The sequence below is a fragment of the Palaemon carinicauda genome, chromosome 38 (assembly GCF_036898095.1).
Source record: "Palaemon carinicauda isolate YSFRI2023 chromosome 38, ASM3689809v2, whole genome shotgun sequence".
NCBI lineage: Eukaryota > Metazoa > Arthropoda > Malacostraca > Decapoda > Palaemonidae > Palaemon > Palaemon carinicauda.
The window spans coordinates 48,900,766-48,915,612 of record NC_090762.1 but is presented as its reverse complement, the minus strand read 5'-3'; the positions used below and the strand labels follow the sequence as shown (position 1 = coordinate 48,915,612).

The window sequence follows — 14,847 nt, the reverse complement described above, 5'->3', positions numbered from 1 at the left end:
AAATGAACTAGAAAGAGTCTTATGCCCTGTGAGAGCTCTTAAGTTCTATTTAAGACGAACTAAACCTTTACGAGGACAGTCAGAAGCTTTATGGTGTTCAGTTAAGAAACCATCTTTGCCTATGTCAAAGAATTCTTTATCCTATTTTATCAGACTGTTAATACGAGAAGCTCATTCCCATCTGAGTGAGGAAGACCAAGCTTTGCTGAAGGTAAGGACACATGAAGTTAGAGCTGTCGCAACTTCAGTGGCCTTTAAACAAAATAGATCTCTGCAAAGTATAATGGACGCAACCTATTGGAGAAGCAAGTCAGTGTTCGCGTCTTTTTATCTTAAAGATGTCCAGTCTCTTTACGAGAACTGCTACACCCTGGGACCATTCGTAGCAGCGAGTGCAGTAGTGGGTGAGGGCTCAACCACTACAATCCCCTAATTCCATAACCTTTTTAATCTTTCTCTTGAAATGTTTTTATTGTTGTTTTTGGGTTGTCCGGAAGGCTAAGAAGCCTTTCGCATCCTTGTTGATTTGGCGGGTGGTCAAATTCTTTTCTTGAGAAGCGCCTAGATTAGAGGTTTTGATGAGGTCCTGTGGTATGGGTTGCAACCCTTCATACTTCAGATCCTAGGGGTCGCTCAGCATCCTAAGAGGATCGCGAGGCTCCGTAAGGAAGACGTACTTAGAAAGGCAGAGTAATTGTTCAAGTCGACTTCCTTACCAGGTACTTATTTATTTTATTTTTGTTATTTTGATAACTTCTAAAATGAAATAAAAAATCCTTAGCTCATAATAATGTAAACATTTATTGCTGGTCTCTACCCACCCCCCTGGGTGTGAATCAGCTTATATAATCACCGGCTAAGTTAAATATTGAAAAATGTTATTTTGATAATAAAATAAATTTTTGAATATACTTACCCGGTGATTATATATTAAAGGACCCTCCCTTCCTCCCCAATAGAGACGCAGTGGACCGAGGAGAAAATTGAGTTCTTTGTTTACAATGAGTACTGAGTACCTGCACGACAGATGGCGCTGTTGAAGTACACCCCCTACCTGCATAGCGATCGCTGGCGGATTTTTTCCGTAGAGTTTTCTGTCGAGCAGCAGAGCTGCAGCTTATATAATCACCGGGTAAGTATATTAAAAAATTTATTTTATTATCAAAATAACATTTTTCCTACCTTAAGCCCTTTTGTATAACTTTCCTTCTTGTGACCCCTTGAGCAGTAAAGAAATGCTTACAAACAGTTTAAAATCTGGAATACTATATTAGGCTACAGTACAATTTTCTATAATCCTTGTAAAATTTCAAAACAAAGGGAGAAAACTATCAACTGTCAAAAAGACTCCATTTACTCAATAACTTCACTGTAATAAGCCTGTGTTTTATTTACATACTGTATTGTAATATTATGTACTGTACTATCACAATATCTTTACTGTCCCCCCAAAAAACAATATACTGGCTTTCTTCCTAAAACCCTAACATACAACCATAATACAGAAATATTAACACATGAAATCATCATCCACTCATCTCTAACATATCAGGCTACAATAAGAAAAACAAACTTGAACAGATATACAGACATCCCTGAATAGCACTGCAAAATATACAAAAATGGTGACAAAATCAATGCATGTTAATGGAATACACATTTAAATTACAAAACAAAATACACATAATACTGCAATAGAAAATGAAGATTGCTACAACAACAGTGAAATATGACAGGCAAAGGCCCCAGGAAGTTATAAGAAGCATGCAATTTCCCTATTTAAGGTAATGTCATAAAGAACTTATAACTTTTAAAGCTACAGTTCTCTAAACAAGATACTTTACCTCTAATTTAGAAGCATTGGCATACCCTCCCTGAGTAATCGGCACGGCAAATTCTGCAAGAAACACTGGCAGCGTGCCCAATTTGCCCGGAAACACAAAGTCAAACAGTGACCACAATTCCTTCAAGCTGTTCTGGATTGGTGACCCTAAAAAATATTTAGAACTTTATGATAGACCCACAGATTAAAAATACTGTATTCTAAATTCATACTATCCCAATTATATATACCAATCCCCTATACTAAATTTTAATCAGGCATAATACTGGATGCTACCATTTCTCCCACTTCAAAAATTGAAATACCATATTAAATTATGTCTGGGAGACAAAGTATTCATACATGCATGGCAATGTTTGTGTTACAGACAAATTTTAAAACATTTAGGAATCATAAATTATTGGATTTTGTTGACAAAGGGAAGTTTAATATTCACTCAACTTTGAGAGATTTTATAAAGAGAGGCTTGGTTGAATGAGCATATTAAATCAAGTATCGTACACTACACTATACTGTAGTACACTAATTCAAAAATTTAACCAACTTTTTTTCATTTAGAAAGCAATGTTTGGGATAAAATGAAAAATCACCTGAAAGAATAAGTCTATGTGGGGTCTGAAACCTCTTCAAAGCAATTGTGACTAGAGCCTCCGGATTCCGAATCTTGTGTCCTTCATCCAGAATAATATAGTGCCAATTATACTGCAACAATATTTCTACTTGACTGTACAAACCAGTGTAAGATGTAATAAGTATGCCATCGTACCTGAAAGTTATAGGAGTTTTAATCAACTATTGACAGATTCCACTAAAATATCTTGAAATTAAACATAAAAAAAGCTTTATCCACACAAACCTCAGAACAGTATCTTCGTTTTAGTATCTTGTACAAAAACAAAATGCTGTACTGTATAAGAATATTAACCTAAATTATGAGAGATGAAACAAACATTACATTGCCTAACAATACTGGAAAATCTATAATTCAATCGAAGAATTTACAAACACTACATCATTCATAATAGTAATCATGGAAGATAATATTTCATACTGTATACAATTTTTGAAGATGAACAAAAGGAAAATCTGCGAATGACATATATAGTTTAACTACTTCATAAGGTCATTCATGTATTTCGCACTAGAATTTTGGCATTTAGAAGCAAAAACATTACCAAAATTACACAACATAAATATGAAAAGAATTACAGCTTACTTATTAATGTTGTGGATAAGAGAGGCCCTTGTGCCAACAAAAGATCCTGATTCGTGGAGAATCGCAACTCTAAAAGGTGGCCACCACTTGTGAAATTCCTTAACCCACTGACGCAGCACAGTCGCAGGACACACAATTAGCACAGGACCTAAGCCTTTCCAACGCTGACGACGTTCACTTAACCGAGAATAAGAGAGGCCTACAAGAAAAGATATCACCTGAATTGTTTTTCCCAGGCCCATTTCATCTCCCAAAATCCCACCACAACCCTGAGAGTGTAGCTCCCAGAGCCACTTGACACAAGTGCGTTGGTACTTGTATAACTTATTCCAGATGCTGAGAGGTATTTTGTACCCTCCATCAAACTCTTCATAACCCTCCTCCTCCTCCTCAGAATCCAAGTCTTCACCTCTGAGGATTTTGGCGTGTTTCTGCTTCAACCTGTCTTCCTTCCATTTCTCTATTCTTGATACATAATCATCTATATTTCCATCATCTAGCTCTTTCAGAGACCTCCTTCCTTTACTCTTGGGTATTTCATCACCAGAAAATTCATCATCAGTCACAACTCTCTTCTTCTGTTTCCTTTTTGGCCTGTCTACATTGTCTCTCACCTGGTTCTTCCTATCTGTTAAGTTTCCATCATCATCTGAATAATCCTTATCAGATGGAATATATTCAGAACCGCTCTCATCAGTAGAATGGGATACTTCCAAATCTTCCCCTTCAAAACTAACCGTCTCAGATAAAACTCTCCTGGGAACTGCTTTGTACTGATCAACTTCTAGTTCACTTGTCACACTTCCCAGGTCAACTTTTCTATTCTTCTTTTGTTTTGTGTGCAATACTTTCATTCTTACAGGGTCTTTACTCAGAGTCTTCTTTTTAGAATCATTACATTTAGCTTTATAATTTGATTTTACTTTGCTCTTAATAGCTGAAAGAGAAGTACCTTCATCACTTGCTTCCCCACCATCCTTGTCAAAATCAATATTACCAATATATTCTTTAGGTTTTTTCTTCCTTTTAGGTATACCATAATTTGGGTCACCAGATGACTTCTTGCGCTTAGTACCTTGGCTTGTCTTACTGTGTTCTTTTTGACGATCGATTTGGTCTTGTAAGTATTTCTCAAAATCTGTCAATACTGCTCCTGTCTGTTTTTTCTCTCTGAAACAGAACATAGGCCAAATGAGAACTGTATTATTGATTATTTCTAAACTATCAACAGTAAATCATCATAAGAAAAAGCAAATAAACTATTGGATCAACTTTTGTATTTACAGTATTTGAAATTAAAAAAAAATTTACCAATGATCCATGGTACAAAATTATGAAATTATTTCCCATCCACTTTCTTTTCTCTTAGACTAATAATTTAAAAGACAAAAATTTTACTAAAGTTAAAAAGTGATAGTGCAACTCTATGATAAAGACTACTGTGGTAATTTTTACAAGCATACCAAAATTAGTTCATACAGCAGCTAAACTTCAAACTAAAGGAAAAATTCTTTACAACTTTTAAGGACACACATACCATGATAATCAAACAAAACATAGGAAAACTTGAGTTTGCCTCTTGTAATTTTACTTTGCTTTTTTCAAAGGTACTTGATGCTCTTAATGATAAAAAAAAAACAGACTTCTTGTACTATAGAAGAGAAGCTTTACAATTTATGCATAGTTTTACCTACATCAAAAAAATATAAAGTAACAATAAATTGAGAACATACTTGTTACTGGGTATCACAGTCTTAGTAGTTTTGACAACACTACCAAAAGGGGTCATTTCACCGGTGCTGATTAGGGATTCTTTTTCACTCTTCCTTTTCTGAGCAGCAGCCTGGATCTTACGCTTCTCAGACTTGGTTATTCCAGTGGGTCGTTCTACAGACACTGTTTTACTTGAGCTGGAAGTCATGACAGTACCAAATGGGGTCATTTTTCCCTCACGGATGAGTCGTTCTTTCTCACTTCCAGACATCTGAGATTTCTTCTCTTCCAAAGCAACTTCCAGTACAGAGACATCCTCTTCCTCTGCAATTTCTCCATCTTCTAATTCCAGGTCATCCAGCTTTTGAGAATATGAATAACTAAGTAAATTATTAATAAAAAAAAAAACTTCTTATTAATGTACCTGTACACTCCAAAGAAAGTTAATATACATGTACACTACAAGTATAGTAGTACTGTGACATGTATTCTTAAAATTCTTCTAAATCAAATCAAGGTCAATTAACAAAAGTTGACTTGGAACACAAGTTCCTTTATCTAAAGTCAATACCATAATTGATTCATCACCTCTTACATTAAAACTAGCTTGGGAATTTATCATAGTTACTGTTATCATACAATTACTTATTCAGACAGACAAAGCTCTGGTTCAAAAGATTCATCCTACCCCAGGGGAGAAAATTAGAGCTAAATTAGAAAAATGGTAAAGGAACAAATGCAGAGAGAGAGAGATTGGCAACAACGCAGCTGTGTCAGAAGAATCCTGTAGAGAATATACAATGGCTACATTAGACCCTACTCTGCATGCTCTAGGCAGTAACCACCACTGGGACTGAAAATGGAGTTTTTATGATAAAACAAAGTTTTATGAATGAAAAAACAAAGTTTTATGAATACTTACCTGGCAGTTATATATACATAGCTAATTATCTCTATTTCGGCAGAATTTTTCTAAAACTAGGCAACCGCCTTGTGGTGGTTGGGTGGTAACACCCGTTAAAGGGTGGTAGGAGGAATCATTCCCGTTTTCTGTTCTTCAGTTCATCTATGCTCGACCTGTCTCCTGAGGGGAGGTGGGTGGGCCTTCGAATGTATATATAACTGCCAGGTAAGTATTCATAAAACTTTGTTTTATCATAAAAACTCCATTTTTATGAATAAAACTTACCTGGCAGTTATATATACATAGCTGATTAACACACTTGGAGGAGGGTGATAGACAGTAACATCGTTGGGGAAACAACCAAAAAAGCTGTAGGATAAATAAACACCTTGATTCCTTACCTGCTAAGGTAGCTGACTTCAAAGGTTCCTGCCTCTTGAGTCGCTTTCCCTTAGGAGTGTCAGCCAGGATGTGACCTGCAGTGCTGAAAACACTCAATCGAGTCTGTCAACGGGGTGAGACAAACAATCTGACTAGACTTCAGGACTACCTATTGCCCAAAATAAAAAACCGCAACTTTACCAAACCAACCACTTAACATTTGCAAAGTAGATAAAAATTATCTAACTAGACTGAGGTGAACTGTACACAAGTCGAAGTCCTCAGACAACCAATAAAAAATACACCAACCTATGCACAAGTAAACAAAACTAAGGTTGAGGGGAGGTAGTAACTCCTTTGCCTAATACAGAAGCCGTAGCTACGTATGGTCCCAAGGTATAACATTTCTCATAATCCACCCTCACCTCTCTGAGGTAATGAGAGGCAAACACAGAGTTGCTCCTCCAGAATGTCGCATCCATAATTTGACGGAGCGACATGATCTTGCGGTAAGCAAGCGAGGTCGCAATGGCCCTCACTTCGTGAGCTTGCACTTTTAAACGTCCGAAGTGTTCCTCCTCACACAAGAGATGCGCTTCTCTTATCACTTCCCTCAGGAAAAAGGACAAAGCGTTCTTGGAAAGGGGCTTTTGAGGATCTTTCACAGAACACCACAGGGAGCTAGAAGAGCCTCTCACACTTTTCGTGCGAGACAAGTAGGTCTTGAGGGCTCGTACTGGACAGAGCAGCCTCTCTTGCTCTTGACCCACTAGGTTGGTCAAGTTAGGAACCTCAAAGGTCCTCGGCCAGGGCTTAGAAGGGTTCTCGTTCTTAGCGAGAAAGTCTAATCTCAAGGCACAAACTGCCCCATTCAGATTGAAGCCTACCCGTTTTTCAATGGCATGGACTTCACTAACTCTTTTAGCTGTTGCTAAGGCCAAAAGAAAGAGGGTCTTCTTGGTAACCTCCCTAAGGGGAGCCTGTGAGATGGGCTCAAATCTCTTGGTGCACAGAAATTTAAGAACCACATCAAGGTTCCAAGACGGGGGCTTTAACTGGGTCTGCTTGGTCGTCTCAAAAGACTTCAAGAGGTCATGTAAGTCCTTATCGCGAGACAAGTCCAAGCCTCTATGCCGACAGACAGAAGAGAGCATACTTTTGTACCCTTTGATAGTGGACACAGCTAGCTTAGCGTCCTGTCTGAGGTACAACAAGAAATCCGCAATCTGGCTCACAGAGGTAGTGGATGAGGAAATCTTGTGCTTCCTACACCAAGCCCTAAAAGTCTCCCACTTGGACTGGTAGACCCTCTGCGAAGAGACCCTCCTCGCTCTGGCGATAGCTTTCGCAGCTTGCGCTGAAAAGCCTCTCGATCTGACGAGCTTCTCGATAGTCTGAAGGTAGTCAGATTGAGAGCGAGGGGGTTTTGATGATATCTCTCGAAGTGGGGTTGTCTGAGCAGATTTGGACTTGCAGGGAGGCTTCTTGGAAAGTCCATCAACAAGTCCACCACCTCCGTGAACCATTCCCTCATCGGCCAGAACGGAGCTATCAGGATCATCCGTCCCGAATCGAGGAGGGCGAATTTCCTGACTACCAGATTGATGATCTTGAATGGGGGAAAGCATAAGTGTCCATCCCCGTCCAATCCATCAAAAAGGCGTCTACTGCTATTGCCTCTCTGTCCGGAACTAGGGAGCAATAGATGGGGATCCTCTTGGATAAGTTGGAAGCGAAAAGATCGATGAGGGGTCTCTCCCACAGCCTCCAGAGACTCTGACAGACCTGTTGGTTGAGGGTCCATTCTGTGGGAAGGACCTGCCCTTTCCTGCTGAGCATGTCCGCCCTCACATTCTTCTGTCCCTGAACAAACCTCGTCAGCAGGTTTATCCTGTTCTCCTTCGCCCAAAGAAGGAGCTCTCTTGCTGTCTCGAACAGAGACAGAGAGTGAGTCCCTCCTTGCTTCCTGATGTAAGCAAGAGCTGTGGTGTTGTCTGAGTTGACCTCCACAATCTTCCCAGACACCAAGTCCTTGAAGGCCTTTAGCCCCAGAAAAATGACCATCAGCTCCTTGTTGTTGATGTGCCATCCCAGCTGAATTCCTTCCCAATAGCCTGAGACCTCCTTGCTTCCTAGTGTTGCCCCCCAGCCTGACTCTGATGCGTCTGAAAACAACACTAGGTCTGGGTTCTTCTTGTGTAAGGAGATCCCTTCCCCTAACAAGGTTGGGTCCAGCCACCACTTCAGAAGAGTCTTGACTTCTATTGGAATGGGGAAGGAAAAGGAGTCTTCCTGCATCTTTCTGTTCCACGTCTTCGAAAGAAAGTGCTGAAGAGGCCTTAGGTGGAGTCTCCCCAGAGAGACAAACTGTTCGAGGGAGGATAGAGTCCCCAGCAAACTCATCCACTCCTTCACTGTGCATCTCTTCTTGTCCAGGAAAGTTCTGATTTTTACGAGACACTTGGTCTGTCTTTCCTGAGAGGGAGAAGCCCGAAAAAGAACTGAATTCAGAACTATCCCCAAATAGAGAATAGTCTGATTCGGTCTGATCTGAGACTTCTCCCTGTTGATGACCAGGCCTAGATCTTGAGCCATCATAAAAGTCTTCCGTAAATCCTCCAGACATTTCTCCCTCGATCGTGAACGAATCAGCCAATCGTCCAGATAGAAGGATATCCTTATCCCCTCCTGATGCAGCCAACCTGACACATTCGCCATTACCCTGGTGAAGACTTGAGGAGCCGTGCTGAGACCGAAGCAAAGAGCTCTGAATTGGAAGCACTTGCCCTGCATTACAAATCTCAGGTACTTCCTCGAAGTCGGATGGATGGGGACATGGAAATATGCGTCCTGCAAGTCGAGAGACACCATCCAGTCCCCTGGACGTACTGACGCCAGCACCGACTGAGTCGTCTCCATGGAGAACTTTGTCTTCTCCACAAATACGTTGAGAGCGCTGACATCCAGGACGGGTCTCCATCCGCCCGAGTTCTTGGGGACCAGAAACAGGCGATTGTAAAAGCCTGGGGAGGATAGATCCCGAACCGGTTCTATCGCCCCCTTGTCTAGCATTTGGTTGACAAGGTCTACTAGGGCCTTCTGTTTCCCCGGATCTGAGTACCGGGCTACTAAGGCCAGCGGAGCATCTGCGAGAGGAGGTTTTTTCAGAAAGGGGATCTTGTATCCTTCCTTGATGACTGAGAGGGACCAGGTGTCCGCCCCTCTCCTCTTCCAAGACTGCCAAAAACCTGACAGTCTTGCGCCTACTGTCTGGAGGAGACGAACTTCATTTTCTGGAGCGAGGTCTGAAAGAACCCCTGGTAGATCTTGGTCCTGATTCTTGCCTTCTCCCTCTAAAATCTGGTCTTGAAGTAGTCCTGCCCCGAAAGGGCTGCTGGAATCTCCTTTCCTCCCGTTTCAAAGAAGAAGGAGGGGCTGCCAAGGGCTTACGAGCAGAACGAGATAAAAGGTCTTGGGTGGCTTTTTGGGCCAGAGAACGCGTAATGTCATTAACCAGGGACTCGGGAAAAAGATGTTGAGAGAGGGGGGCGTAAAGAAGCTCAGACTTTTGTGCATTGGTAACAGACCTAGAAGCAAAAGAGCAAAGCAGAGCTCTCTTCTTTAGGACCCCAGCTGAGAACAGAGCAGCCAACTCATTCGCCCCATCTCTGAGGGCCTTATCCATACAGGACATAATACTGGTAAGGTCCCTAGATCCTTCCATCTGTTCAGTTTTCCTTGCGAGAGTCCCAAGCGACCAGTCTAGGAAACTAAAAACCTCAAAGGCTCTAAAAATACCTTTGACGAGATGATCCAGCTCCGACATCGACCACATGACTTTGGCTGAGTTGAGAGCATGCCTTCTAGCAGAGTCCACTAAACCAGAGAAGTCACCCTTGGAGGAGGAAGGAACTCCCAGACCCAAAGGTTCTCCAGTTGCATACCACATACCCGCTCTTGAAGCAAGACGAGCTGGTGGAAACGAGAAGGAAGTCTTAACTGTTTGTCTCCGCTCCATCATCCAGTCATCAATCTTCGTGAGAGCCTTCTTTGCGGAGATAGACAGCTTCATCTTGATGAAGGCCGACTGTTTCTTGGCCTTCTTTCTGTTAAATTGGGACTGAGGAGATTGAGGGGCAGCAGGTTGGAATTCCTCTCCAAAAAGTTCAAGAAGGGAGAGAGAGAGAACTTTGTAATCTCCCACAGCGTCGGCAGGATTATCATCGTCATCAGAAACATCCTCGAGGTCCTGATCCACATCTGCAATATCCTTCGAAAGAGAAGAAGGATCCTTAGAACCCGACAAGGGCAAATCAAAGGCATCATCCTGCAAAAGACGGGTTGCATCCTGGAGTCCCGCGCTAGAAGAATCCTTGGGACGAGAGGCAGTATCGTCCCGAAGAGGCAGGGTGGTATCGCCCTGGGACCGAGAACGAGAGGCAGAGTCGTTCTGACGTCGAGAGCGAGAGGCGGTATCGTCGTGGCGGCGAGAATGAGAGGCGGTATCGTCGTGGCGTCGTGAACGAGAGGCGGTATCGTCGTGGCGTCGAGAACTAGGGTCGGTATCGTTGTGGCGTCGTGAACGAGAGGAGGTATCGTCGTGGCGAAGCGAACGAGAGGAGGTATCGTCGTGGCGAAGCGAACGAGAGGAGGTATCGTCGTGGCGAAGCGAACGAGAGGAGGTATCGTGCTGGTAACGTGAACGGGAGGCGGTATCGTCTTGGCATCGAGAACGAGAAGCAGCATCGTTCGATAAGGTATCGTCCCGGTATCGAGAACGAGAAAACGTATCGCCCTGGTATCGCGAAGAAGTATCGCCTGGCGAAAGCACACATTCCTCATCCTGGCGTAGAGAGGGAGAAGTTTTCTTTAAAGAAGAACTCCGTTCTCTCTTAGAAGCAGACTTCTTAATCGGCAACGAGTCGTCTTTACGTCTGTCAGACTGGGCGTGAGGGCGGCTAAAGGCTTGTACTAAAGTCAAAAGTTGTTCCTGCATGACAGACATAAAGGATTTAGCAACATCAGCTGGGTTTTGAGGCCCCGAAGGGGGGGGCTGACGAATAACACTCGTAGAAGGGGGAGGATCTTCGGCAGCAGGCTTCGTCCTTTTCACAGGCACGGAGTCGAAATCATCCTCCGACGGACAAGGTTCATAACTGCTAGAACCGGGAGAGAAAGAACGAGACCGTTCGTCGCGGTTCCATCTCCTCTTAGTAGGTCTTGAAGCTTCAAACTTCCATTTACGTCTGGACGAATTCGGAGAAGAAAACAACACATACGACACGTCTTTCCCGTGACGGTCAAGAGCAGCCTGGGAATCGACAACAGGACTGTCTGAGGCGACGGCTGACCGAGGGTACGTACCTCTCACCCCCTTTCGGTCATCGACGTACCTTCTCCCTTGGTCCTGGGAGCTTGGTAGAGGTCTAGGCCTAGGGGTATGACAGATTCGGTCAGTCGCCACCTCCACTGCACTAACACAAGCACTTTCACTTTCCTTACCTTTAAAGGCCTCCAGTTGTTCTTTAATGGCCTTCAACTCGGCCGCCAGGCTAGCGTACCGAGGGTCATCCGTAGGTACGGAACCTGTAGGAGGTGCAGGAGTTACTACCTCAAGGGAAGGATCAACTTCCAAAGAGGAATCAATAATAGGATCAATAGATAAATCTACGCTAAGTTCGTCTTCCTTACCACTAACAGACTTAGACTTAGACCTAGAAGCTCTCCTAACTCTATCGAGCTCTAGCTTACGCACATAGCGCTTCATAATTCCAATCTTTCTCATCCAAAACCTTACATTCCCCGCACCTATTATCAAGGGCACAAACAAAACCCCTACAATTAGAACAAACGGTGTGAGGGTCTACCGCCATTTTCGGTAGTCTCACCTTACATTCCTCATTCGCACAGATACGGTAATGACTCTTTTCACTCATAATGAAAAACAGCAAAAAAGCTAAGAGAAAACAAAATACAACGATCGCCAAAACCCCAAATCAGAGTACTTCACCAAAAAAGCAGACTGGTACACCGAGCAGGGAAAGCGAAGAAAAACTCTTAATGACGGACCAACGTGTTGTCGATCCGGCCGGCAGAGATGAACTGAAGAACAGAAAACGGGAATGATTCCTCCTACCACCCTTTAACGGGTGTTACCACCCAACCACCACAAGGCGGTTGCCTAGTTTTAGAAAAATTCTGCCGAAATAGAGATAATTAGCTATGTATATATAACTGCCAGGTAAGTTCTATTCATAAAACAATGATGTAACTTTAAATTTAGCAGTGTATATTTTTTGCATCTGCAAACATTCTTGGCAAAAAACATTGCCATTTTAGTTTTATACTGTATTCTTGAATTCTTGCAAAATTTTTCACAACCTCAACATTCATTCTTATGGTTGAAAATTTTCTTTGACAAATTAACTTACTGACACCAATGTCATTTAAAAAGGATTCATTTTTAAATGGGACATAAGAATTTGATAAATATACAGTTGAAGTTTGGCAACTAAGTATGGGTAAACAATATGGAAAGGATGAGGGTAGAAGGTACAAAGCAATACAGCTGGGGCTCATGGGCTACTCCAAACAACCTTACGTACTAAGGTGTGAAGCGTAAAGAACCCTGTAAGTGGAATTACCCTTAGGGATAAGTTAATACTGCTTATGATAATTACAGTTTCTTGAAATACACACAGAAAAAACATTCAAAATTACTAAAATACCTCTGCCTCGTTGCTTTCTGCAGCCGACAACTTCTGCGTCAAATATTCCTCACGACTTTTTAGGACCTTGAGTTGCTCATCTTTACTTTTCATCTCTTTCTCTACACTGAAATACTGACGGGGATCAACAACCCTCCGTCTCATTCCTGAAACAAAAAAGTCAGAAACCACTAGTTACAAAACAAACTTAAGTAATGAAATAGAGTAAGACCACATTTAAGGATTGGATTTATGACTTTTGGCTATACCGCCAGGTGCTGGGCCAGTGCGGCCATTCATCAATGAAGTCCAAATAGGGAAAACCTTGAAGTTACACTAAGAAGCAAAAGTTAAAAGAGGAAGTACAGAAAGAAGGAAGAAAAAAAGCGGGAAAAGATGGTAAAGTAGAATAATATGAAGTAATGGCAGCTAGGAGCTGAAAAAAATGCTGAAAAGACCCTTTAGTAGTGCTTACAGTACAAGGTGTTGTTAGTAAAAGGTAAAGACAGATGCAGTAGCGATATAAAGTCTCATAAGATTTTATATTTTTCAATATAAACTCGTTTTAGAAATCTACAAGATTCAATCTTTGACTCCAGATCCTTTCCTTTTTCATTGTCAATTGTCTGTAAGAATAAATATTTCCTTATAACAAAATCTACTATGCTAATAATGAACGTTATTATATCAGGTAAGACATACCATAATAAACACTGCAGAAAAATAAGTATCTTACAATCATAGTGTAATCAATATAAACTAATGATAACAAACTAGAATTACAAACTTCAACACACCACACAAAATGTCTTATATAGCAGTGCTGTGGCTTTTCAAAATACTGTATCAAGCAGTACAGTAGTTACAATCAGTTTCATTAAATCTTAATGAAAGTTATGTACGAGATGAAACCAATGAAAAAAGTTTCCTGCAGTGCAAAGATGATAAAAATTCATGCTATCCAATATGAAACTTCATCAACTTACACATTGCAATCTAGATCAACTGTAATGATGAATGTATGAAATATAACAGAGATTACAGGGCTACTGTAAATCTTATAATGTTAATGTTTATTCACAACAGTTAGCAAACCCATAAAAGGGCAAGTATGAAGCGTCCAAATCTTGAGTAAGCTGTGCAACACAAGGTAACTTGTATGTTCAACAATATACCTAATTCAATTCTGAATGCTAATCATCTAAGTGATACTTATAGCCCTTATGCAGTTTCACCAAATGACAATGTGACTACTGACAAGACATGCTTATCAAGTTATATTTCATATAAAATTTTATAAGTGCAACTGTACACAAATTTAACTCCTTCTATAATCAGCACTGTACAGTATTTAATATAAGATGCAGAAACATATGATAGTAGTTTTACAATATAAAATATCCTTTTAATTTTAGTTACCCTCACACTGGAACAATTGTCAAATTGTAAGAAAAGACTGGACTCAAGTTACATTTAATCATAAATGATGATAAGTGCAGTAAAATGGATGATACCTTTATCTTTTCAAAAAATGGTAAACCCTCAAAGACATACCATTACAGCGTCATAACTTAGCCTACCCTATGCAAATACATAATAAAATCTATGAGACCAGAACATTATAGCACATTAGTATAAATAGTCTTTTGCTGGTTAATCATTTCAATTTACCCAATCATCATAAAACTTATACTAATGGCCAATATGCACAACACAAAAGCCAAGTTGACAAACCCCCGAGAAAGTATGGTAAAGTATAAGGAAAGCAATAAAAAATATGACATAGGCAAGACATTAGTGACAGGCACCTATAGGTTAAGTGGCACTTACAATTCACCCTTAATCTGCCTTAGTCACCCTGTGCCCTTCTTATTTTCAGTAGTAAAATATGCACCATTTTCTATTTAATGCACAAACTGTTTAAATCAATGAAACCCATAATAAAAAATTCTAACGCAAACATAACTTTCCTTAATGTTACAGAACTGCAAGTAACAAATTTTCAAGTCATGACAGTTGTCCTGTTTAACAAACATTAAAATAAAATATAATGGTAGCAAGTGCTGCAACTTACACAAGATTT

At 40.9% G+C, this 14,847-nt stretch overlaps 1 protein-coding gene across 1 annotated transcript in view; it reads right to left on the bottom strand.

The window, feature by feature from the left end:
* The window catches only part of LOC137630607 (DNA excision repair protein ERCC-6-like), a 90,144-nt gene that overhangs the window by 29,249 nt on the left and 46,048 nt on the right, over positions 1–14,847 (bottom strand). The window contains exons 4-8 of the mRNA XM_068362199.1: positions 12,786–12,931; positions 4,793–5,133; positions 3,060–4,229; positions 2,434–2,609; positions 1,845–1,990 (exon numbers count right to left, since the gene is read on the bottom strand). Coding sequence (XP_068218300.1) covers positions 1,845–1,990; positions 2,434–2,609; positions 3,060–4,229; positions 4,793–5,133; positions 12,786–12,931 — 1,979 coding nt within the window. The remainder of the gene's footprint in view (positions 1–1,844; positions 1,991–2,433; positions 2,610–3,059; positions 4,230–4,792; positions 5,134–12,785; positions 12,932–14,847) is intronic.